This window comes from Epinephelus lanceolatus, chromosome 15, assembly GCF_041903045.1.
Source record: "Epinephelus lanceolatus isolate andai-2023 chromosome 15, ASM4190304v1, whole genome shotgun sequence".
In the NCBI taxonomy this organism is placed as follows: Eukaryota; Metazoa; Chordata; class Actinopteri; order Perciformes; family Serranidae; genus Epinephelus; species Epinephelus lanceolatus.
In genome coordinates, this window is record NC_135748.1 from 12,353,768 (window position 1) to 12,379,231 (window position 25,464).

Sequence of the window (25,464 nt, forward strand, 5' to 3'; positions counted from 1 at the left end):
TCAGAGTGCCAATAACTTTATTTCAATTCAGTCAATATTGTTAAAAAAAAAGCCATGACATAGCTTGGATATTTTCTTTGTACAACATCACACTCATGTTGAACTCAATGAATCGATCTCTGAAAAACCATCCTGCAAAACATCCGCAGAGAGAAAACAAGTAAGGCAAAAGAGGAGATGGTTTATCCAAGCAGCCAAGAAATGAGCCCATTTCCCTCAAAATTCTGATGAAATGTATAAAATTTACACATTGAATTCTGAGCAATCAAAACAAATATTTACAATTCCTTTTTTTTTTTTAAATCAAATTTGTTTCATAACAAATGTTCTGAAAAAAAAAACATGGCAAATGAGAGAAAACAAAACGGGTTGCTTTATCCGTAGTAAAGCACTTTTGGAGCTACTGTATCATAACGTACATTCACTACCTCAGAGATCAGTCCATGTACTGAAAAAAATTGGTTTCATCGCTGCTTTCCTCGATTTGTTTTGTCATAAATATCTTTCGTGTCGCCTGACTTGCACATTAGTGTCCTTCATTCTGTATGCTATGGAGAAGAAAACGGTGAGAGTGCATGGTTTCTTTTTTTTCCATTTATACAGCCATTGTCATCCTATCCACAGTGAGACCAGTAGAATGTGCCCCTTTTTGGTCCGCCACGTGTAATCTAAACTACCGCTACAGTCAGCACGACCGACTTTCCTTCATGCTTCACAAGAGAAGAAAGAGTCAGCAAGCTTTTCTGTAGTTGATTAACAAAAGGCCAGCCTAGAAGTCTACACCTCCTTGAACATCTGTAAGCTACATATGTTGAATATTTCTTAGACCTCAGGTTAGATTTGTCCTGAGTTGTTACTTCTGCAGCCGGGACAGGAAATTCCCTACAGTTCTACTGAGCTGAGCTACTTTTGCCCATTTGAGGCAATGAGAAAATCAGAGCATGGATGCCAGGTGGCTTTACCTGCGGTTACAATTATTTTGATTTATTTTTAACAGCTCGACATTAAGATAAAGCATCTCTCACTTGATATGTCAGGTTTGGATTAGCTTCTACTTAAACCTGTCAAATACTTGAGCCAAAAACACTGAAGCTTCAACACTGTTTACAATGCCTCTTAATAAGCCAAAAGACAAGGAAAATAAACTGCTTCTCTGTGTTCGTTTTAAAGCAATCCTAGAAAGAGCTATTTCAATATTAAACAGACAACAGAAAATCGACAACAGCTTGTGACCTTTCCCCCTGCATGCATGCAGAGAGAAGGTCAGCTCGAAGGTCACTTATCAGGGAGTGTGTTTGACGAGGCTCCCAACATTGATAAGCACTGATACACGTGTCTGGCTGCTTCTCGCCTCGCCGTCTCGCAACGCCTCACAACATTCATCAGCAAATGAAACGTAAAAGCACTTAATGATGAAACATGGAACAGCTGTGACCTGCTGCTGAATCAACTAAAAATAGGTCTTTGTAAAATACGCAAGAAAAAAAATGAATCAAGAGGGGTTCATGCATTGGGGTTCGCTCTAGATGAGAAGAGAAGAAAAAGAAGTCCAGAGTTTTTTCTTTCTCGTGAATGAGCACATCAGTCCCGGTGCTGGGGAGGGGGAGGTGTAAGGGTGTGTAGAGAGGGGGAGGGTGACGGAGTGAGAGATGGAGGGAGGAGAGGAGGTCAGGGCAGAGGAGCCTATTTGACCAGCCTCTTGGCTACGTCTGCGTAGGCTATCTCAATCTCTTTGTCACTGGGGCAGGTGTTGGTGAACTCTTCACGGGTGTAGGCGTTGTTCAGGTACTTCCAGACAGCAGTCATCTCTTTGGGGATCTCAAAGCCTCTGTACTTCTTGGCCACCACCTGGAGGAAGGTATCAGAAGTTAGAAATCTCACTAATTGAGTGATGAACTCTTTAATAAACTCAAAGCATCAGCAGAAAAAACCGTTCAGTCTTTGTGAAGCACTGTGATGCAGTTCACACAGTACTTTCTTTATTAATTAATATCACACAAAAATCATCTGTCAAGAAATCACACTTGTTTTATTGTTGGAGAAATTTAAAAACTGTGCCACCATAACGGAACAGTTATTTCAGTATTTTGTTGGTAAGTAATCATTTAATTGCCCTAAAGGCATCCACAGGGCACCACTGTTATAAAACTTAAACTAATAGTCATGTAATGAATTAGTCGACCAATAAAAAAATCAGACAAGTGTGATAGTTGAGTAATTATTTAAGCCCATTATGAAAAACAAAATGCCAAAGGTTCACTAGTTCCAGCTCCTAAAATATGAAGATTTGCTGCTTTTCTTTGTTGACATGATGGTAAATATTTTTGAGTTTTAGACTGTTAGTGAGACAAAATTTTCACTGCACTTTACTTTTTATTTGTTTTTGTGTATTTTTTGCATTGTTTCTGTTATTGTATTTTTTGTATTTTATCTTGTGAAGCACTTTGTGAGTCCTCTCTGTGAGAAGTGCTATATAAATAAAATTTACTTAATTACTTAATTACAAAACAAGATATTTGAAAGCATCAGTGTGAAAACCGAGAAATTGTGACAGGGCATTTTTTTTTTACACTTTATTCATATAAAACAAAGCATTAATTGGTTATTTAGGGAAATGGCTATTTTCAAGATTACCTGACAACAGAAAAGATCAGTAGTTGCAGCACTACAGAGTATCAACATCCTTGCAACACCAGAAAACATGGAACAAGTGGTTTAGTTTTGTAAAACACCCTCAATATGACTGAAATTAAAACCGTTCTCACCCTCATGCCGAACAATGGTTCATTTAAAAGGTCCTACATAACCACTGTCCACTCATGCAGGTGTTTTCACTTATTTTGTCTCATTAAACTCTTTCTTGGGTGCATGTGGGCATGTAAAGACTTGATTGTTTGACTGATATTGGTCTGACCTTCCTGTTAGTTTTGTTGCACCAGTTTGGGTGGGAGAGGTCTCGTCTTTATCATTCTTGTTGGTTCATGAAGTTTGGTGATCTCATGCCTTTGAATGCCGCTTTGAGTGACAGGTGGGTTCGCTAACAAACACTACCATGGCGACAACCTTTCTGTTCTGTTCAAAGTTAATTGTAACCTTGTGGCTGCCTGAAGTCTTGTTCGGCACTTGGTTGTACTAAAAGACCCTGTAAGGAGTATGATCATCAGTTTTTCTAGTAAGCAGATTTTGTTTTAAAGGGAAAGTGCACCCAAAAATGAAAATTCAGCCATTATGTACTCACCCATATGTCGACGGAGGCTCAGGTGAAGTTTTAGAGTTCTCACATCCCTTGCGGAGATCGACGGGGGGAGCGGCTAGCACACCTAATGGCAGACGGCGCCCCAGACTAACGTCCAAGAACACAAAATTGAAACCACAAAGTATCTACAACATGCTCATCCGTAGTGATCCAAGTGTGCTGCAGCCGCAACATAAAAAGTTGTTTCGAAAAACGTCATATGAACTCTGTTTTTAGCCTCACTGTAGCCGTAGCCCTGACTACTTCTCTGTGCTCCGCGCTCACGTGTGTGCGCTTGCGCGAGACCAGCGAAAGCATGAGCTTTGCTTACCTGTGTTTACATCACAGGACACGTGCGCTGCAGGGGGAGACAACAGTAACCACGGAGCTAAAAGATAATTTGCACTACGGTCTTTTAGAAAAGGACAGCCCAACATGTCTGAAGACTTTGTAATTGAGGAGGAACAGCATTTCTTTGTTGAGCCATATTTGTTTGAGCCCGAGTATACGGACGCAGAGCTAAGGCTACTGGAAGAAGCAGCCGCCGCAGCTCATGAGCCTCAGCCAGCCACAGAATACTGGAGTCGAGCACCGGAAACCTGGTGGTGTAGTTGTTTCAAATGCAAAGCAATGCCAACGGATGAGGAAAGTCTTTGCTGCTCAGACTGGGAATTGGCGATGCCTGCACTTGAGAATCTGGACATCAGTACTGACGAGACTTCTGCTCTTCAGAGACCGTGCATCACCGATCACCCTGAGCACACACACATGAGCACGGAGCACAGAGAAGCAGTCAGAGCTACAGGCTACAGTGAGGCTAAAAACAGAGTTCAAATGACGTTTTTCGAAACAACTTTTTATGTCGGGGCTTCAGGACACTTGGATCACTATGGATGGGCATGTTGGAGATATTTTGTGGTTTCAATTTTGTGTTCTTGGACGTTAGTCTGGGGCGCTGTCAGCCATTAGGTGTGCTAGCCTCTCCCCCCGCCGATCTCCGCAAGGGATGTGAGGACTCTAAAACTTCACCAGGGCCTCCATCGGCATATGGGTGAGTAGATAATGGCTGAATTTTCATTTTTGGGTACACTATCCCTTTAATGGTTTTAAGCCTGTTTTGTACTAGCAAAAATTAGCATTAGTATTATCATAGTTGATCATAGCTGTAAATGCTAACCATGCCAAGTTCAAATAAACACAAGAAGTTTGTGCTCTAAAAAAAAAAAAAAAAAAAAAAAGGATCAGCACTCAGTGAATAACCTCCTAAGCCCTACGATAAGCTATTATGGCAAGGCTTAACTATACAGACCAGTGAGCAGTGATAACTAACATGTCTTTGGGGTCATCGGGTGGGAACCTCCTTTCACCGGTGTTTCGTCTAGTTGGTCCCACGACACCTCCAGGAGGCTAGACAGTGATCTCTGGTGTCCCAGAGACACTCCCCTAATGCCAGGTCTCACTGCTCCCCACACTAACCGAACAACCTCCTTTACCTTACCTACATTACCACAGAGGAGGTAGACCCAGGGAAGGAAGCCTTGTTAGGCTATCACACTCCCCCGCCGGGTTAGGCTGTACAGTCTACCTCCCCAAGATGAGCCATCACAACAATGACACCTCCAGGAGGCTAGACAGTGATCTCAGCCCAAACAGCACTGCCACCTTCAACCAAACCCAGGCTCCGTTTATGCGAGCTCCAGGCAGAAGCAATGCTGATACTACCTTTACTAGCACATTCACCATACTCTATTTCACACGCTACATAGCATAACTACAATGTAAGCTAAAGTTAAAGGAGATAAATGAACTGGCTCCAAATATCCAAGATGGCGAAAGCAAAAATCCCAAACCCAAGGCTCTAGAACAGGAGTCCATAAACCAACAGGTGACATCATGGTGGCTACATCCTTTTTTTTTGTGCAGTCTATGGGCGCTTCACGTGAAGAATCCACAGTTAACAAGACAGTGGTGTTTCTAATACTCCCGTGCTCACCTTGACTATATGCAGCTTAGGCAGCAGGTTACAATCAGCCAGGGTCATTTCATCACCGTCCAAGAATTTACGGTTGGAAACCTTGATGTCCTCAATGCTGTTGTGGTCGATCTCGTCGGGCAGTGGTGAGCGAAGGTACTCGTCCAGCTTCTGCAGTGTCTTCAGGAGGCCACGCTCCAGAGCTGCAACGTGACACAAGAGATATTATAAAAAATGTTTTAATTCAAATTGAACTGTATATTCAGTTTGAGCAAATAATCTTTTAACAGTATTAAATTATCATGGCTTTTCCTCAACCCTCCTGCTGCAGCTGCTACACCTATATGCTGATCAACCACATGGGGGCAGCATTTCATCAGTCAGCAGACAAGTGCTTGTGTGCATGTACACCATGTACATTATAAATAAGGAAACTGAAACATCATGGACACCTGCACATTCTAACACAATCTATTCCATAGCATTGTGACACAATGATGTGCCGTTGCAACAAATACCAAAACCTTACTACCCACATTTCAATAGATTGCATTTGATTGCACAGGTGTGACACTTTGTCCCCACCCTATATTCATTCATCTATAAATCATTCATTAACAATTTATTCTATTGTTGGAAAATATGACATGAATGTTCGATCCAGTAGTTCAACAGCAGACTTGACCTGTTACTTCGGAAAGCACTTATCATCGAACCATGAGATTCAGCCTCAAACTCTGTTGACACAGCCTTGGCTTTCACATCAAGCTCACCATGGTTCAATATTTTCCCAGGGTGGAGAGCAGCCAACTAAAACATGACACAAAATCTTGGTATTTTGTGAACACTATAAACATCCTTCAAGCGAAACAATTCCACAAATTGTTTCACCCAGGATACTGCAAAATCTCTTAGACAATAGATTACATATTTCCCATATTATTCCAGTAATCTTATCTGTTGAGTTTGTGATATGACCCCCTCTCTTACAGCAGGGTCTGGGGTGCAAGGAACAAGAACAGCAAGGATGAGATTGTGAGCACTAGTTCATTCACAGGATAGCTGCTCTGTGGTTTTCCAGAGAGCTCCACCAGGTGAGACGGGGAGCAAGAGGACAAGAGGAACAAAAGCTCTGTGTTCCCGAGTGAGGCTGTAAACCACCAATCAGGGCAGGGCTATCACTGTCGCCTAGCAACCAGAGGGCTCTCCCTACACAAATGGAAGGTTTCTGGATCTCTGCTCTTTACCAGCGTACCCAATCAAGTGTGTGTGTGTGTGTGTGTGTGTGTGTGTCGAACACAACGAACAGAAATACAGGTAACTTACCCTCATTCGCATCTGGTTTTGAGTTCTTAATGAATGCTGAAAACTTGGCAAAGATGTCCATACCAGATGTGTTTGACTCGGGGTGTCTTGCACCAAGCTTGATGTACCTGCACACAAGCACACATATGTAAATACACACATATGTATATGTATGTATGATGCATGTATGATGGTTAAAGGATAATTCTGGTGATATTCAGCATTTTTGTTATTGTAAACAAACCCCATCTTTAAAAAAAAAAAAAAGACCTAAACAACCAGTAACTCAATCCTATTAAGAAAAAAAACAACCTAGTATTAGGGCTGGATAGCATTTCAAAACTTCAGGTGCCAATACCAGTACCCTTAAAGTGATACCAATACCAGCAGAATACTTGATTCGATACCCATAATGTGAATGGAGTGGCATATAGTACAGCCATACTTCCTAATGTTTTGGTAACATCGCAGCACGCTGATCTGCCAACTCTGCATATTCACCACAGTCAACTTCACCACACTACAGACTGTATGGGTTGTAGCTGCTGTTGCAGGAGTGTGAGCTTTGTGCTGGGCAGTCGGCAATAAGAGTCCGCCTGGCTGCACACATACACAGTGAGAGGGCTAACTGTTAACATCACACAACTAACGTAACCTAACAGTTTTTAACAGGGTTGGGTGTGAGTTTGTTCAGACCGACTGACAGACTGGTGTTGGATGTTAGCTGCTGCTGCGTTAGCTCGTACTAACCAAGCAGACATTGACTTTACCGTTCACCAGGAGGCTAGCAGCTCCGCAGACAGCTGCAACAAAAAGTTTGCTGATCTGGTGGGTAGTCTGGACGGACCGGAATCAGACCCCCAGTGCAAAAAAGATCAGATGTGGGCATCGTCTGACTGGAGGTACTGGGTTATTTTGGCTGATAACAAAGGAATACTTTGCATATCTATTTTCAAACAGGTGCGTAGGAGAGGGACAAGAAGAATTAAACTTGAAGAAAAGACTCCCCCAACAGTTTTGTAAAAAACAGAAGCCATCTTAAAGGCACTATATGTAACAATTTCAGTTGTTCTTTGAGACAAACAAATTTTGCAGTCAAAAGTGTGTCCTAGCACATGTGTATTTACCTCCATCAGTGTATCTAAGTATGTCCGTAAGCTCTGAAATTCTCATTTACATATACATTGCGACCGGTGTCTCATCATGTACGTGCGCCATCTTGAAAATACAGGTACGTACAGGGACATATTTGAGAAATACGGAATCGCCTTTCGCGTTTTCACTTGTCGGTTTCCGGTTTCTGCCTGCAGGTAGAGTGACGAAAAGCAGCAGCAAGCAGGCTAGTCGGTGCCGGTGCATTTGAAAAAAGGCAAAAAGGCAACGTGACCGGCGATTTAAAAAAAAGGAGGGTCAACATCGGGGTAGCCTTTCCCAGGTGGAGAGAGCTGCTGAAGGAGAATCACAGCTAACAGCGGCTAACAGCTGTTAGCGACCAGTGCCGCTAACAGCTGTTAGCCGCTGTTAGGGGGCGATCACACAGAGATGAAACGCTAGAAGCGTGATGCCAGTAAAACAATTGTTTTCCTATGATACGGCGCGTCTGACCAGCGTTCAAGCATCTTTTTAGATGGGTGTTTTTCCCGGCGTCTTTTTAGACGCACGTTTTTGTAAACGCTTCTTTTTAGACCTGTGTAGATACTGAAAAGTTAAAATATTTTCAACTTTTTGAGCGTCAGACGCCAGTAGCACCATTCGTCATTGTCGTCATTGGCCCAGGCAGCCAATCAGATCCTCCTTCCTGTTTTGTTGTGGCAGTTACGGCAGTTTGGTCAGTTATGGCAGTTACGAGCGACAGTGCCCTTAGTGCTGTTAGTGGCACTGGTCGCTAACAGCTGTTAGCGATGCAATGTTGCGAGGAGAGGGATGAGGTGTGTGAGGTTGAGCCACTTGTCAGTTGTCAAAAGACAAGACGTGATTGGTTTGTTTCGATTTACACCCACCACAACAGTCCTACATTGTAAACACAGCCTGCATGGTGAGGAGGGGGTTCGTCAACTCACACTCACGTGTGTCTGTGTAGGAGCCTGAATGAATACTCCATGAAGTATTGGAAGACATGGTTTCATCAATGTTATCATATCTTTTGGGTACACAGCAGCTACCGCTGTTGCAATACGCGTTTGAAACAGTGAGGCGCTAGAGTGCGCTATCCGTTTGAATGCAATATACAATCTCAACATGATGGGAGATGGATGGGAGAAATTCCTACACAGTGCCCGTTTAAGTAGGAGTGGCTGTGAGTTTGCATATTGATGTCTTCCTACTGCAGGTGAGTAATGTGATTGCAAAAAGCTACTCCTTCTTAAGATGGCTTCTGTTTGTTACAAAACTGTTTGCCTGATGTGGGTCTAGTCACAGAAATGTTCCAACAGCATTAAAATCACTATGTTTGCAAGTTAGACAGTATGCGGGAGTCTTTTCTACAAGTTTACCGGTACCCAATCATACCAGGTATAGAATATTTCTCTGTCTAAGCTGTTTTCGGCCAGAAATGTATCTTTTTATTTGTTCCCCATTTTTGATTATTTATGTCTTCCGTGGGAACAAACTGACTTGGGGTCACAGAGAGCCACAGAGAGACCGACTGGCACATTGTTTATTTTGGTCTTTTCATGGAATTTGCTGGCAATAACAAAAATAAAGAATATTTTTAAAAATTCATATAAGGCCTCTACCATTCATTACATACTAACAGGGCATTTAAAAGCCAAGAGTGTGGTGTGCTCAGAGTTTAGGTGTGTCAGAGCATGATCACAGGAATGAGAAAGCACTCACTTCGGTGGGCAGAGGACATCCTCAAGGAACTCCTCTATCTTGTTGACGTCAGTTTTGACCTCGCCGTTGAAGGTGATAAAGGGTGGGTGGGTGCCCGGGGCCAGGTTCTGGAGGTCTGCCGGTTTCCTGGAAGAGAAGCAGAGTAACTTCAGTGGATAGAAGCAGCAAAACAAAGCCATGCAACCAATTAAAACATTGTTATAATTCACGTGGATCTAACTACCAGAAGTAGCTTTCATTCCCACTTCAGTAAAATATCATAGTACTGTAAATGAGACAGATCTATAATATCTGTTGTTTCCTGGTTAAACACATATACTGTGTATTCACATTATATATCAAAGTTCAAGCAGTTGAATTTGCTGTGGCTCTTTGACAGCCTGCTGCAACTTAATCAACCAAAAGCACCTATAGCCACTCAGCACTCTGTCTTTAACTGTGCATGTGTGTGTTTATCTGTCTCCACGAGTGTGTTTGGGTGTCCCTTTCTCCCTGCGGCCTTCAAACCAGCACATTTTGTACCAGATGTCTCTGGCAAGCAGGTGACACTGACACACATAAACAACAATGAGCATGTGTTGAATGAGTAGTGTGAACACAACTGCCTTGTGAAATCCACAGAGTCCCCTTCAGCATGAAGGCAACATAACACACAGCCATGTCTAATGGAGCCTAAATAGAAGCGGAAGCCAGTAGACAGTGTGAATCCTCTTTGATCTAATGTAACTAGCAACAAAATGCATCCGCAGAGACTCTTAAATGGTCCAGGCTTTTGACATGACAATGATCCCACTGGTGCCTGAGTTTTGGGATAAGCCGTCTGAGGGCACAAAAAACAAAAAAAACAAAACAAAACGGGAAATGACTTCAACTCTTTGGCATGCAAAGGGGAAGTGGCACCCTCACCCAATGATTTCACTGAGGAGTGGGTGGCAAACTGCCTTAGGAATAATAGGCTTTTATCACAGAAACAAATATTAACATGACAGCCTTGACCTAAGAGAAGACATAAACTCGGGGAGGATAAAATGTTCACAAATATGGCAGTGACATGTGACATTCATGTCCTTCTACAGGTGCAACAACGTGCACTGGTCTTACATTTAAATACTACAATAAAAGAGTCATAAAAATGGCAAACAGACACCTTTTGCAATACACAGATGCTTTGTGTTTACTCAAGGTTACAGACGCTATATAGCCAGGAAAGTTGCACAGTATACCGATCCTTGAAAGGTAATGCAATACCCTGACCTTAAAAAAACAGTACAATACAACATTTTATTAGTATCGGTAATTTAAGAATGACATTGTTTTAGTAAGAGCCCTATTTCCTATGAGTTGTGTTTATGTGCGACCACTCCCTGCAGGCATAGTTGGAGAGGCCTGGCTGCAAATACAAGTGCTCTTGAATTAGCACGGTTTGCAGACACACAAAGCAAAATATGGCATTATTTTGCTTACAAAGCTGACAGTCAGCCTGTCAAAGTCCATCTGTAAAAGACATTTTACGCCTACACAGACCAAGGCAGCTAACACATCTGACTTGGCAAAGCATCACGCTGACAAACATGCTAACCTGTTCAAAGAGCAACAGGTTATTAAATGTGGTAGACAGCATGAATAGTGCCCTTGCTTTTAAAAGTCAAACTAGTGTAAATTATTTTGTGACGAGCAAACATGTTTCACCATCTGGCAATCAAGTGCAATGATATCTGTTTGGCTAAGTTTGCATTATCTTTTCAGCTAACTTACCAAAGTGGCAAATATTACCATATGCAAGCACAAAGATTCTTTAACATAACTTGAAAACTGCTAAAATCAGGCATTCACAGATGTGTATATCAACAACACCAGTCAGAAATGATCGATTATACTCAATAAGTTCTGGTAATGGTTATCATAGCATGTACATTTTTGTCAATAATTTCTATTATTAGAAAATGCGCTCAGTTGAGCCCAGACCTCCACCAAGGAGCTGTATTAAGTCTGTAAATAAGTGATATCTGGTTGCAGATATAAAGTTAACCATCAGAGACATGACAAAACTCAAGCATAGGGAACATCTGATTACTGAAAACCATGGAAATGCTTTTATAACACTATGACCTAGAACTAATGGTTTACACCAAATTATTAATGTTACAAATATAGGCTACTACTTTGTCAAAAGCACTCAGCACACAAACTACTACTACTAAGTTCATGAGCATGAAAGTAATAAACAGAAATCAAATTAACTATAAATCTGATACTTCCAGGATTATTAGCATGCACGATACAGAACTGCACTAAAGTAGCCTGAACACAAATGACTTAATATGCCTCCTTGATGTTTGTGCTCTACTTGTCACAATTTTCTAATTAGTCAAATTATTCCCTGGTGTTTTACGTTTTGCTGTGGCATCGTTTAAGTATCGGTATCAACATATTTTGGCAAGTATTGTACCAAAGTCAACATTTTGGTATCAGGACAACACTAGCCTGGATCACTTGCTCCTCTGGAAAGAGATAAAAGATAAAGACCCTAGTAGTGACTCCAGCTGAAGGAGTGAAAGGTAAACAGACACTGCTAAGCAGGCAGACATCCTACAATGCTTTTACAGGAAATCAGCAAGCTCTGTTTCATGTTAGCTCACCTTCTGCTAGGGAAAATATATGCAAATATACCCAAACCTATGCACTCATCTTGAATGTGCAGGCATGCAGGAAAGCTAGTCAAATGGACACTGCTTTCCTTCTTTTAGCTGTACAAAAGAGGCCCAGTATTTATCAAGTACATCTCTGCTGTGTTTTGCCAGCAAGCAGTGGTATCCATGTGCCAGAGGAGGAGACGCCCGGTGAGGAACCAGCTGCCATACCAATGAACCACGCTTTGGAACAAAAACGACAGAAATCTTGAGTCTCTGAGTCACACATGACGAAGAAAGACCATATAAACCAAACATCTATCTGACCGTGTCTGAAAATAAACTGCCACTTGCTGCCTGTCCTGCCTTAGCACGTGGAAAAACATTTAGGGAGCATTTAGATGAATCATGCACACAGAAACATAGCGGGTTTTGGTGAAGATCCTCTGGTACTGGAATACACGTGGGAAAGCACATTCACTTGCAGTCAGAATTGCAGAGGATCATTCCTTTTCTAATGCCTGTGGTGAAAAATAACATGTTGGCCACCAAAATTTGGACAGGAAGTGAGCAGAACCTTAAATAGCCTCTTCGGAGCCTGTGTGTTTATTTTCCTCTGATTTTCTCCGGCCTGAGAAAGGGTCATGGGAAAACCAAATAAGCAGTGGGGAAGCAGCAAGCGTGTCAGAGGTGGGGCTGGATCAAAGCGACACAGCGCTGCTAAGACCTTTGTGGAAACGCCCAGAAAAGCAGGAGCAGGCTATCAAAGGAAAAAAAGGGGACTTTTTTCAATCCAGTTTGAAGAGCCAATAAAAGGAGGACAATCTGCAGAAGAGGAAGATAAGAAGGAAAAAGAATAAGGGGAGGGTGGTGAATGAGAGTAGGACTCACCTCTTGAGGTCGACTGTGGTGACGTTGAAGACGACTCCTTTCAGCCACAGGATCATGAAGAGTCTCTGGGAGAAGGGGCAGTTCCCAATGCTCTCTCCATCGCTTCCCGCCTTAAATAAACACACAGATAGCAAAGTAAGATGAGATTATCTATCAGAAATATGTTGCAGGTACCATCCGTGAAAAGTACACAAACGATGGCACCAGTTTTAAGTCCAAGGTTAAATTACTGCAAGTGTAAAACACAAGATAGGAGACCAAGATCTGAAAAACATCTGTAACAGGTTTCTGCCACTGACAGCACTTGGGTTAGGGCTGAAACCGAAAAACAACTCAAAAATCTCGACAGAGATCACATCAACCTTTATGGCCCAGGGCATTTTAGTGCACTCACCCAGAGAGGGCCCATTTCAGACAATGACTCTTTCATAAACATTACAGGCAGCCCTCAAAAAGGTTTAAGTAGGACGGAGAGAGTGGAGAACTGACCCCCTTGTCTTAAATACTTCAGCACACTTCCCCTCCATTAATCTGCAGAACTACTGTCTAAGTGTAAGAGGAAACTTTCTGGAGTGATTAAGACTGGGATCGCCTCGTTTCCTCTTTTGCTAGACTGCACAAACACAAGACTGAGCAGTGGTGTGAGGAATTGTATCAATGGACGAGACGCGTGTCCTCCAAATTAATGACGGACTCTAATTGGTTAGCACCAAACCGAAATTGAACCAAGTTTTGGGAAACCCAGCGGGCTAATTTTCTTTTTGAAGCTGAAGTACTGACAGAGCAGCCTGATCACTCACATCAGAGGATGAGAAAAAGTAACAATAGCAGTAATTTCCGTCTCACCAAACACAAACACACACACACACACACAGCAGTAAACAGAGAGGCTGTGGGAGGGTGCTGCAAACTCTGAGATATCGCCTGCCTTCCCAACAACCATCCATCTCTTTGTCACGCGCTCTCCTTTCTTTCTCGAACTCTCTAAATTACAGCCATGTATGGAGTGAGGAGGGTGTAGCAAAGGACAAGTATGGTTTGGATTCTACATCAGAGGGCAGAATGAGCATTTCATTTGATTAACTGGGCTTGGCGCAGTTATCTTAATGAAATCTGCCATGCTGACTGTGCGCAGTAATGTCTAGTCCAAGAAAACCCTAGTTAATTTTCAGTTAAATCACGTAATGGCAAAATTGAGTAATTACTGTGAAACTGAAATCCGATCTTGTTCTTCTTTGCTCCTTTTTTTATTCACTTCTTAAATTCACCACCAGACGTATATCACTGCCTTTATCACAGACCTAATGCAAAGCTATGTGGCTCTGTGGATACCAAGCCTGTTGAGGTATGCCATTATCCAGGCAAGGCAGGCCAAAAAAAAGAATGCACCTTATTCATCTATTCACAAGGACAAGCATGGAGGTCATTCAAGTATCGGCGCTCTGGAATGCACCTCTTCATTCAACGTATTACTGCAACAGAGCCTGTGAAACGGCTGAATATCATTTTGTTTTGTCCACCTCGTGTCCTAAGTCACTCCTCATTCCTCTGGATCCGAGCTGCAGAGGTGATATGCAAAGTGTGACTACACAGTATGTGTAATGCAAAAGCTGTAGCCTACACAAATCAACTGGTTTTACGCAGACTTGCAAAGAACACCGAATGAAAATAAGATTCAAATCAGTTTTAACTCAACCATAATTTTAACAAAATACTATCTTAAGATGTGGGTTCTGCACTGTCCTCAATAGTGGACTTTGTTCTGGTGTGTTCAGTCAGTCCAGCAGCTCCTTGCTGGTGTGGACAGGCTGGCTGCTGTTGTCCTCTGTGTGATGCCCAGTGGGATGGCTCTGTTTGATCTGCCTGCTGGCTCCCATTGTACTGCGGCTGTCCTCTCCCTCTTCCCTCCCTCTGAATTCAATATCTGAAAAGCTTGGATTAGATCACTGCCTTTGTTCAGCAAATGAAAGTCCCCTTTTCACCTTACATGATTTAATTCAACAATAAAGCTTCAGCCATGAAGTGTTGGGGGGGTATCATGGTTCATGGCCATCACTGGACTAGACTAGCATTAGCTGATCCTTAGCAGATCAGAAAGACATCAATGGGATGATTACTCCATTTCCCCCACAGCGCTACACCTACAGAGAGCCATTCAGTTCTGGATCAAGGGTGGCAATGCAGCACAGCAACTGTTCCCATGGCAATGGCCAGACACATATGACATGGAAAGCAGAATGCACAGTGTGAAGGGGATTACCAATTCACAGGTGAACCGTCTGAAGTGAGCTCCCTTTCTTGAGGGACAAAAATGCAAACCACACAGCATTGTCATTTGTAAATCACAAGATGTTTACTGTATTTCAACACAATGAGCTGCATTTAAAGCTCAAGTTCTGTGTCTCAAGTGACCAAGAAGAAGGCCTCGGCAGCTGAGAAAGACATTTCACACTTTTCTTTCTTCCTCAGTCTGTCCTCAGAGCCATGGCTGTGCTCCTACCCTCTGGAGTCTGCAGCAGAACGAACTGCAGATCTCTGCCAAGACACTGACAGCAGGGATCTGCCGCAGAAAGACAGGAACAGGCAGCTAGTAAGAGAGATATTACAGTAAATAGGGGGGAAACTGGGGATCATCATAGACATTAAGGAGAACAAGCGGTAATAGAGGCCTTAAGTGGGAGTAAGAGAATAGATAGCAAGCTTCAGAGTCTGTGTGCTGTTTGGCACGCTGCTTGTTTCTTCATCCTTCCCCCTTTATCCTTCTCCCCTTATCCTGGGCCCCTCTGTAGAGTCAGGGGGTGGGGGGCTGGGCATTTGGGGAGGAGGGAGAAACTATTCCAGAAATGTCCTGCTACTCCCGCCGAAGAGGGTGCTTTGTTTAGTTTAAGTGATGATGCTGGTGGAGCTGCATTTCCGCTGCCTGTGACATAAACTGCTGCGCTGTTAAGGAAGAGCTGCTCTTTATTTCCCTGTATGGATTCAAGTTTAGTGGTCTTCTGCAATAACTGTGCTGAATAATACTTCAGGGTAGCACCTTGGAGAAGAACCTCAGTGGGCTAATGAAAATTAAAACAAGATTTTGATATGAATGGCCCAAAATGGAGTATAAAACTTTAGGACATCCCTCCAAATACTGTCCTCCTCCACCCTGCTAACACTTTACAGAGTGCCACTGTTATTGTGTGACGCTCAGAAAAGGGCTTATGGAGAACCTTCTATACAGCAACAACACAAAGCACTTTTTGTTTGTAGAGCTGTAGGCACGTCACCAGTTTGCAACCGGGGGAAAGAAACACCCCAATAAAACACATAAGCAAGGCAGGGAATTATTTTTGAGTGGGCCCTTATAAGGCAAGGCACATCAGTTGAAAAAGTTTCCCTTTTTCCGAGAACTAAAGCGGTGACTCGATTCCAAATACAAGCAGCGTTCACGGGAACACTAATAGTACCCAGTGTGTGTGTAGCCTGCCATTTTGCCTCCTGTGTCAAAAATGACTCACATCTTGCAGACAGTTGCACCATCTTTTACAGAGATTGGTACAGAGATTTCCCCCAGACGTGAAACGGTTATAACGTCTGGGGCACAGAAGCAAAGACAGCTGACTACTGCTAGCAGACTCTCAAGTTTTATTTAGGCTCAATGGACAGACCGTGTGTCAACAGATGCTTGTTTATTTAATGCCAAACACACACAGCTGCCCAGTGGAGGGTGTGAGTCATGCTTGAGTCGGATGTTATCTAGGAGTCTGTGTCCAGGACAGCGTGGCCCCGCAGCAGAACAATGAGACCTCAGTCAGCAAAGGGGCCAGTGATGTCTTTAAAACACTTTTTCTTTTTAAAACACACACACACACACACACACACACACACACACACACACAGACAGTGTGGTGGTCGTACCTCTTTATCACTTCCCCTATGACTGCAGTCATGTAGCCTAAGGATGATGCTAGGCCTCAACACACTAGCTTGGACATAATGCAACCACTTGAAGCTATGTGCACTCCCAACAGGCACAAAAGGTTTCCTCTTCACAAGTCCAGTCCTATAACAATTTACGAGCAAGCGCATAAAGTGGAAGACCTGTTCAACTCTTACCTCTTTTATTCTCTGTCCCTCTCAACTCTTTACACATATTTCTTTAAGACAGAAGTTTTCTTTTTTTAGACTGGTGATGTGAGACCACAGTTACAGTAGTCAGAGTTCAGGGACAATGGATCCTGCTCAGGCTGAGCACAGTCCTCCCAGTCTCTGCTCACAGCCTAATTTTAGTAACATGGCTGCCGTGCCTTCCCCTCCCCAGCACACTTCATACTCTAAATTGGGTGGGCTGCTCAGCAAGTTCAAGCCACACTTTGACCGAATAAGGAACTGACGGTGTAACAAGCGCTGCAGCTTTCCTCCTCCTGTCCTGCTCTGACACACAGCAGGAATGTCCGTTTGAGAGTGGGCAGCCATGGTAACGTCATGGCAACGCCTCTCCCTGTTTGCTGGACAAGTATACAGTCTGTACTGGGGTTAGGACTGTAACTAGACTGAGCAGTCAGACCCAAAGCTGGATGTTTTAGACAGGTTTACCCTGTATAAGGTGGTCTTGCTTGATACTGCTGAACTGAACCAGACTGAAAGAATACGTTAGGTTCATGACACCTATACTTAGTTTGTCCGACTCCAAAGGCCGGTTAGAGGTCAAGGCATGCTACAGAAAAACAGCGTAATACGTGGAATAATTTGATGCCTTATAGCAGGCCATGTCAGCAGGGTAGATAGTTTGCCAGGTTGTCGGCATTAATTACAGACTAAGATAAACACAAGAATTTTTGAAGGCCACAAACAACATTTTTAAATTCAAGCTGCTGATATATTTTCAGTGTTTACATATCTGAGCAAGTATTCAAAATTTCAGACAGAAAAACACAACCAGGCTAAAGATGACCTGTCAAAGAGCTGAATACAGAGCTAAGAAACACAGTGGACTGAGACAGACAGTGGTCATTCTTCAACCAAAAATGGAGTTTGAGTCACAGGGTGGATAGCTGATCAGTCGATCCAGTCAGAGCTGATCAGATTGATGGATGAGAGGAGCAGGGGCTGCAGAGGTGCTTGAAGCAAAGTGAATGGGGAAGTTTCACTTTTACTACACCTGCGGTTCTTTTGCTCTGTCTGTGCCCTCTGCATTCCAAGAGTGAGCCAAAATGATATTCAACAGCACTCCTAATAAGCAGTCCACCTCCAAATATATTAATATCAATTTGTGGAGGCAAATGTTGATTTCGTGACAGGCCGCCACAAATAAATAAATGTGTGGGAAACCCTGTCATTAGTTGCAGGACTGGCTGAAATTTTTCGATACTCGTGCAAATATGATAACCAGTTTCAGAACCAATACCAAAACAAAACTTTTTTTTTTCAATATTTTAACTTCCTTTGAGGAATACAGCCATGTTTCTTTTTACAAAACATGTTTTCATATTTCACAAAAGGTTAACTTCTTCTCAAAAAGTCAGTCTAAATAGCAAGGAGCTTTTCAAGAACTTTGGTTGAGCAAAATAAAGTCTAAAACTGGCAAAATAAAGATTTAAATCAGAAACCGTATGATCACAACAGTGTACAAATTCAACCAAGCATCTAAATGCCACATTGGCTCTAATTTTCAATACTCAGTCCTGTGGGCAGATTTCAGGCGTCACCAAAAAGGTATTTTAGCCCCATGTCTGAATGACTTGGGCCAGACTTGGTGGGCCTGCGTCCCTGAGTCTGACCAAGCTCATAGAGATGAGTGTACAGAGGAGTCAGATCTAGCTGGAATATGGAAACGTCATCACATCCTTGGTGTGGCTCTGACTCAGGATGACATCATTCAGTGGAAACCTCGAGACTTCCAGACAGACACAGGCCTACTGTGCTGGAGCACAGGAGCGCTGTCTAAGTACCACCAGTTTCTGTGGAAAGTTGGAAACTTTAGTCTAAAAGAGGCTTACTGCAAAACCATACTACAGCAATGATGTAAGCCAAGTCACTAATGTTATAACTACTGTATTCAGCCTCATTGAGGAAGAGATAAGACAAACAGTCAGTTAAGGTTTCTAGAGGCAGCGGCCGGGTGTTTGGTGATGAGTAATACGGATCCAAAATGACGGAAGAACAAACAGACAGCCATGTGGGAGCTCAGCATGAACCAACAATCACCCTCCGCTCTCACTGTTGTTTCAAGTGTCCAACACAAACACCATGCTGCACACTGAGGTCTGCAACAGCTCCAACTCTCCACCCTCTTACACATTCATAGACCCCTGGCTGATGACTAGGGCAGACTCACGTATTCACACTTGAACACCCGCATACGCAAAACCCACACCTCCCTGTTTTTCCTCACATTTGCATGGGAAATAACATGGGAAACTGGCCTCCATGACGCTTATCAGTCAAAAAAGTATCTAAAACTTCCTTAAAATCCAGTTTCTCTGTGTAGGGATAAAAATCATTCATTTTGAACCCAAATGTTCCCTGGAGCAATTCCCTCGGGACACAATTCTTGTCTAGACAGCTGTGAACCATCCTTTGGCACCGACACAATGCCACCATGCTGTTACCACACATGCCAGATATGCATGGCAGCGAAAGCCTGCCCCGTGGCCACACAAACACCGGGCTGATCATTAATTCTGAGCAGACAGTGCGTCTCTCTCTGGCCACTCGCCGGTTGCGTCCACGCTGACATGCAATTGAGTTGCTTTTCATTAACAGTCTGGGACAAACATGCTGCCTGGCTTTCCACATCATAAAAATCAAGCATGCAAAACAACTGAGGAACAGCTCACGCCCAAGCCTATAAGGTTTGCATGAGTGTATACTTTACATTTATATATCATATTACCTCATATATGATATCAAGTGGCATAACAGACCAGTACTGCCTGATGTTTTATTTTGGATTTCTGCTGTAATTAAAAAAGTGGCAATGTGAGTAGCCTAAATGATGCTGATAAATTATCTTTTTTAATTTATTTCAGCTATAATCATATAATGAATCATCACTATTAGTCCTTACAGTGCAGTCATGACTGGAATGTTAACATTAACAAGTGCTCCACTGGTCTTCTGCCATGGTTACAACGACAAAGAAAGCCTAGATGGGTATTTGGGACGCTACACTCTGCACGTTAAAGGAGTAATGATGAGTCAAGTAAGATGCCCCTGTCATCTTATCCTCCACGTACTACACTTTGGATTATATACACCTCAGCTGGCTCTGATGGCACATGAAACACAAGCAGACTAGATCATGTTGAGAATGATTGAGTTACATGTGCAAGCAAGGCAGATTCTCCTCATTTAAGGGGTCACACACCTCTCCTGACAGTAGGATGCTGTAACAGAGAGAAACAGAGGTAGAGTCAGAGGCTCGTTTTGCCTCTGCGTCCTGATCTGGTTAGGCTTTAATTGCAGCAGTAACCTGTACAGCTTTATAGTTAACAAGTAAAACACAGCAAGACTCTCCTTTGGGATCAAAACTTCGAAGTCTTAGATCTGTGTTGTTCTAGAGTGGCCTCACTTCCTCTCCATGAGCTTATAGGAGAAATGCCTCATTAGCCACTTGCTTCCTGGTCGGGCAGCACAAATGAGACAAGCACTTCCTCCTCCTAACAGGGTGAACGAAGCTTTTCCTCAGGATATGTTGGCACAACATGAATTTATACAGCACATATTTATTAAGAAACAACTATAAACAACTCAGCCTATATTCTACTGATAACAAGAATATGAAATGGACTTTTGAGCAAGCTGTGCCATAAAAAATGCAAACAATGATTGGAAAACTCCTATTCAAACTGGTGTAATAACACACTGCCAGATCGATTAGGCCAGTGTCCAGAATCAGTCAACCAGACAGTTGACAATGAAGAAGACAGGCCAGGTGCTGCAGAAACAACAGCTCTCAGCAACAGCACAGCACTCTACAACAGTAACAAGCCATTAATCTTTGTCCCCTAACTCATGATGCTGACTGAAGCATTGCTATATGCTTGGGAAAAATAAACTGCTCTATTGATTTTCCTATAGAAGAAACAGTACTCAATTGCCTGGAATACCACCCAAGGGTGGGGGAGCACACTTCCTTGCATGTAATTTCATGCGACAGCACTGACTGGAGCACATTAACTGCTGAAAAAGGTCATTGTGTTTTCATAAAATAGCACATCACAAGGCACACGTCTGATCGTCACATGTTGCGACAGTACAATGACACATGCAGCTCTTCCCAAGGCCTTTAGAATAAACTTAAAGGCATACAGTCATGTCTACTGAGAGTTCAGGGTGCAACACATAAACTGTAACATCTTTTCTCATGTCTTGGGAAGAGAGGCTTCAATCTGAGCGGGCTGTGTGATGTGAGTTGACTGTTGAGCATTAATTCTTTCTAAAGAGTGTAGTCCCTGATGATCATCACTGCAGAGGTGCTGCTTTGTTGGTACCTGTATCTGACGTGTTGCACATTTCCATCTCCATGGTTCCCCTGGAATTGTCCTGGAGGACATACACAAACACAGACAGACTGCAGACTTGAAAGCACTTCTCTACCATGTTTACTGGCTCTGCTCTCACTGCTGGCAAAAGTATGGAAGTCTGGAGGCAGCAGAAGGTTTTGTAACCGGTAGCGTGGCCTTGGCACACTTGCAGCCAAGAGATGCATACACAAGAGGAGCCTGTCTGCTTCTCTCAACTCATCTATATTCTGCTCAACGTCATACAGTCAAGTCATACGCTGGTGGAGCATGACTCACTGTGCAGCTTTGTAAAGCTGTTAAAAACTGAATGAAAACAAACAGTTGTGCATATAAACAACAGTGGATCTCTTTCACCATCCTGCAGAGGTAACACAAGGCGGTTCTAAAGGAAATCACTGATTCAATCAGGTAGTGCTGTGATCAACAGAGGGATGGATGGACCGTAATTATAATTATATGCAGCTGCACCCTCATCCATTTCACCTTCGTGTCAGAGTAATACATTTCCCAACTATCACAGCACATTAATACATCAGATTTAGGGTTTCATATTACCAAGGTAGCCATGTGATGTTTTGAAGTGCCAAGTGATACAGGCAAGGGTGTATGCTAGGAAGTCACCCTCTACCGCACACTGGGACGGATTACTACTCATGTGTGCAGAACAATATCTAATCTGCAGCGCTGTGATGAGGTCAAGGGTCGATCCTCCCTCTTACAAAGTCATTATATCATGCTCATTTGCTATCGAGAGCAATATAAACTGACAATGACAAACTTTGTGTCCACACCCTCAAAGATGAGCACAACCTGAAGTGTTCCCATAACGATGTGGCAACTGTAGCTATAAACACTGCAGGTAGCAAAGTTGCAAGATCATCAAAGTATCTCTAAACTGGCACAGTCAGCTACTTCTAATGGGTAAACCATGTTGTCACTGCTAAATCTTTACAGACAGCTCGTGCTGTAAAAGCATAATTAGTTAGCTTTGATATGTGGCTGCACCCTAACAGATCTGACACTGCTGTGTGTGGAGAGCACACACAGTTCGTTATCAGCTGTTCCCAGAGGCCCAGCTCACAGCAGTGTGCCTATGGCAACCGGCATGCCTGCCATTGTCTCCCATGACTGTGTTTAACGCAGCACAGTGAGAATAACGGCCTCAATAATAGATGTGGACATGTCAGATGCTGGCACACGTAACACAGAGCAATGCAGGGGCCATAGAGACGAAAGGCTATCTCACAGACAAGCACACAGACACAGAATAGAAGAAACTTCTGTACACAACGGGCAACAACGGGAGGGAGGGGCTGAGAGGGATGAGTTGGCCACATGTGTAAACCTTCCAGGCCTGGGGATGATGTAACCTCTCCTGTAGGCTAAGAGAGGTAGTTAAGAGAAATGGTGCTGGCCAGTTTGTTTTCATTTGGTCTGCTCCTTCACTGAGGGCCTGCTGCTCAGCCCCATCAATGCCTGACTACAAAGGCTTCTCTTAAAGGAGTTAACGGTACCAATACAAGCAGGACAGAGAGGTTTTTGTGTTTGAATTGGAAAAACAGGATGACTAATTCACAGTTACTGAAACTAATGAGTACAACTTCCACAGGCCTGTGCTAACTGTATCCCAGCCAAAGTCAGTGGGCAGGTACACATGGTTACAAATGCATCATTTGATTAAATTTAAATAAGATTTGCAGACAATCCTCTTTTTTATTAGGTCTACCGTAAATAATTACTTTCATCTGTAGCATTTGCAAATGTTGTTCAGCCTGTAACAATCCACCATTACCATAGAGTGTTCACTCCTCTGGTCAGTAACACCCCACTAAACCATCACCCACACCCCTCTCCCAAACAGGACCCCACCACAGCTCCCGCCTACTCCCCCTGTCCTCAGCCACAGGCTCCCCCTTTTTTCTCCTCTGCCATTTTCCCGCTCTGCAAGGCAGCAGGCTGAAGAAAGGAAAACAGCCATTCACAACTCCACCATCTCCATCGTCACTGCTGAGGCAGAGAAAATCTGAATCATGATCACAGATTTAGGGAGGGCACAGACAAATAGTTATCTGAAGACCATCCATCCAGCTCTCTAGTCTATCGTCATGTTTAAATGTGATGAACTTTGCTTTCCAGAAAGTAAAACTAACATTTGTATGACATTAACCAATGCCCAGAACACCAAGGATAACGAATGCCTGCAAAATACTGTAGAGATACTGTAGATATTTCTATTTAGTACTGTGTAAGTTAAGTAAACTTGGATAACTGTTCATAGCAACAGCACAACCAAACTAGTCTGACTCTCAGAGATCTCCAATAGCAGACAGAGATGACAAGGTGACCCCAAACACCAAACTTCACATTCAAATGGCTGGTTTGAGTCTACTCCAGTATCAATGTATGGCTGTATATAAACATAATCCATCACTCTGGGAAGCTATCAACTCATAAGCATGAAAATACAACAGCAACAAGCGAGCACATGTTGGAGTGTTGAATCTGCTGTCCAGGTCCACTAACGTTACTACTGAGCTGCTTTATGTTGACGAGGTAGCGCCCAGTGTTTCAGCATGGCAGGCTCCTCTTTCCCCACGATGGGAGGAAAGCTGCATCCGCCCTGCGTGTGATACTGCAGGCTCCACATGGCCACAGTGGCAGGGAGGATTATGGATGAGAACCCTAAAACAAACTGAACTTAATGCGATATCATTGAAGAATATTTCTTCAATCGTTAGTAAATATAAGAGAGCCTTAGGAGTGAACCGTTAACGTATACCTAGCTTTAGCGGTTTTAGCTAAACAATAAACTCATTTGTGGACAGAAAAGCGAGCATCACTTTCATTCCCATGGCAAGAATAAAGCGTTCACCATCACAATACACTGCTGTGGGTTTATCTCAGTTACTAAAAATGAAAAACTTCTCCCATTTGACTCGTGCTACGGTCTTACCTTCACAAACAGCTCGATAACGGGCTCGTTATCCGCCTTTACTCCGTTCTGCGGTACCGACAGCGACATTATGGGTGCTACTTTTTGAAGTTTTGCTAACAAAAATGAGTTTTTTTTTCTTGCTACCACGCCCGAGTTAGCTCGGTCCTCTTCTCCTCCTCTCTTTTTTTCCGCACTGAAGCCCAGTAGGCGCTTTTTCTCCCAAGGAGGACCCGGTGCTGGAAGCACAAAAGTGTTTGTAGCAAAGCCGACAATGAGGCAGCGGTGTCTGCCAGATACAGTTATTTCGACGTTGCTGTTTAACTTAAAGCAAGCAAAGCTACATAAACATCGTTGAACCGTGAGGCACTTTCAGCTGGTTGAGTAGTGATGATGAGGACGGGTGGGAAGAAGCAACGGGAATATTTAAAGCCGTGATGTCATCCGAGGCGCACACATACAAAAATGTGGGAGGGTCTGAGGAGGGGAGTCTTCTTGTTGGGAGGAGGATGAGGATGCCTGAAAGCTGCTCAGCGGCTGCAGAGACATCATGATCTCAAGTGCTCCTGGATAGTCTTACCAGACTGTGATAAACCTGTGCTGTAAAACGTAAAAGTTTAATAGGCCTATATGTAACCTTATTTTGTAAGATAATAAATTTACCTTTGCACCTGTAAACATTTTTTGAGAGAAACAGACAAAAGATGTAATGATTTAAAGAAACACTGTATATGTTTGAGGGGACTTTAGTGGCATCTAGCGGTGAGGACAGCAGATTGCAACCAGCTGAAACTTATGATAAAAATTATTTTAGTGTTAATTGTTTAGGAAGTTTACCAGGAGCCGAATTATCCGCAGAGGTCTCTTTCTTCCCACAACACACAGACCAGGTGATTAAAACCAGTAATAACACTGAATAAAGCAGTGTCACATTACAAATCAGTGTTTCTTTTATGCTGTTTGGCATGTCACAGGCAGGCTGCTTGCCCAGCACTTGCCATGTGTGCTCACCTTTTTTCTTTGATAACCAGTGTTAGGAGGGTGACTTTTAAAATGTATTCCATCACAGATTACTGAATACATGCCATGCAAAACTTTCTTGTGTGTTTTTACCAGTATAAATTACTGGGTCCATTTGTTTTGGAGAGGAGGAG

At 43.1% G+C, this 25,464-nt stretch overlaps 1 protein-coding gene across 1 annotated transcript; it reads right to left on the minus strand.

Moving 5' to 3' along the window:
- LOC117267394 (chloride intracellular channel protein 4) lies at window positions 1-24,744 on the minus strand. Its single transcript, XM_033643281.2, has 6 exons — window positions 24,332-24,744; window positions 12,869-12,978; window positions 9,348-9,473; window positions 6,534-6,640; window positions 5,229-5,410; window positions 1-1,848 (listed from the first exon to the last, which is right to left on the minus strand). Exons 1-6 carry the CDS (start codon window positions 24,398-24,400, stop codon window positions 1,684-1,686), a joined length of 759 nt encoding a protein of 252 aa, XP_033499172.1. The 5' UTR covers window positions 24,401-24,744; the 3' UTR covers window positions 1-1,683.
- Window positions 24,745-25,464: the final 720 nt, after the last annotated feature.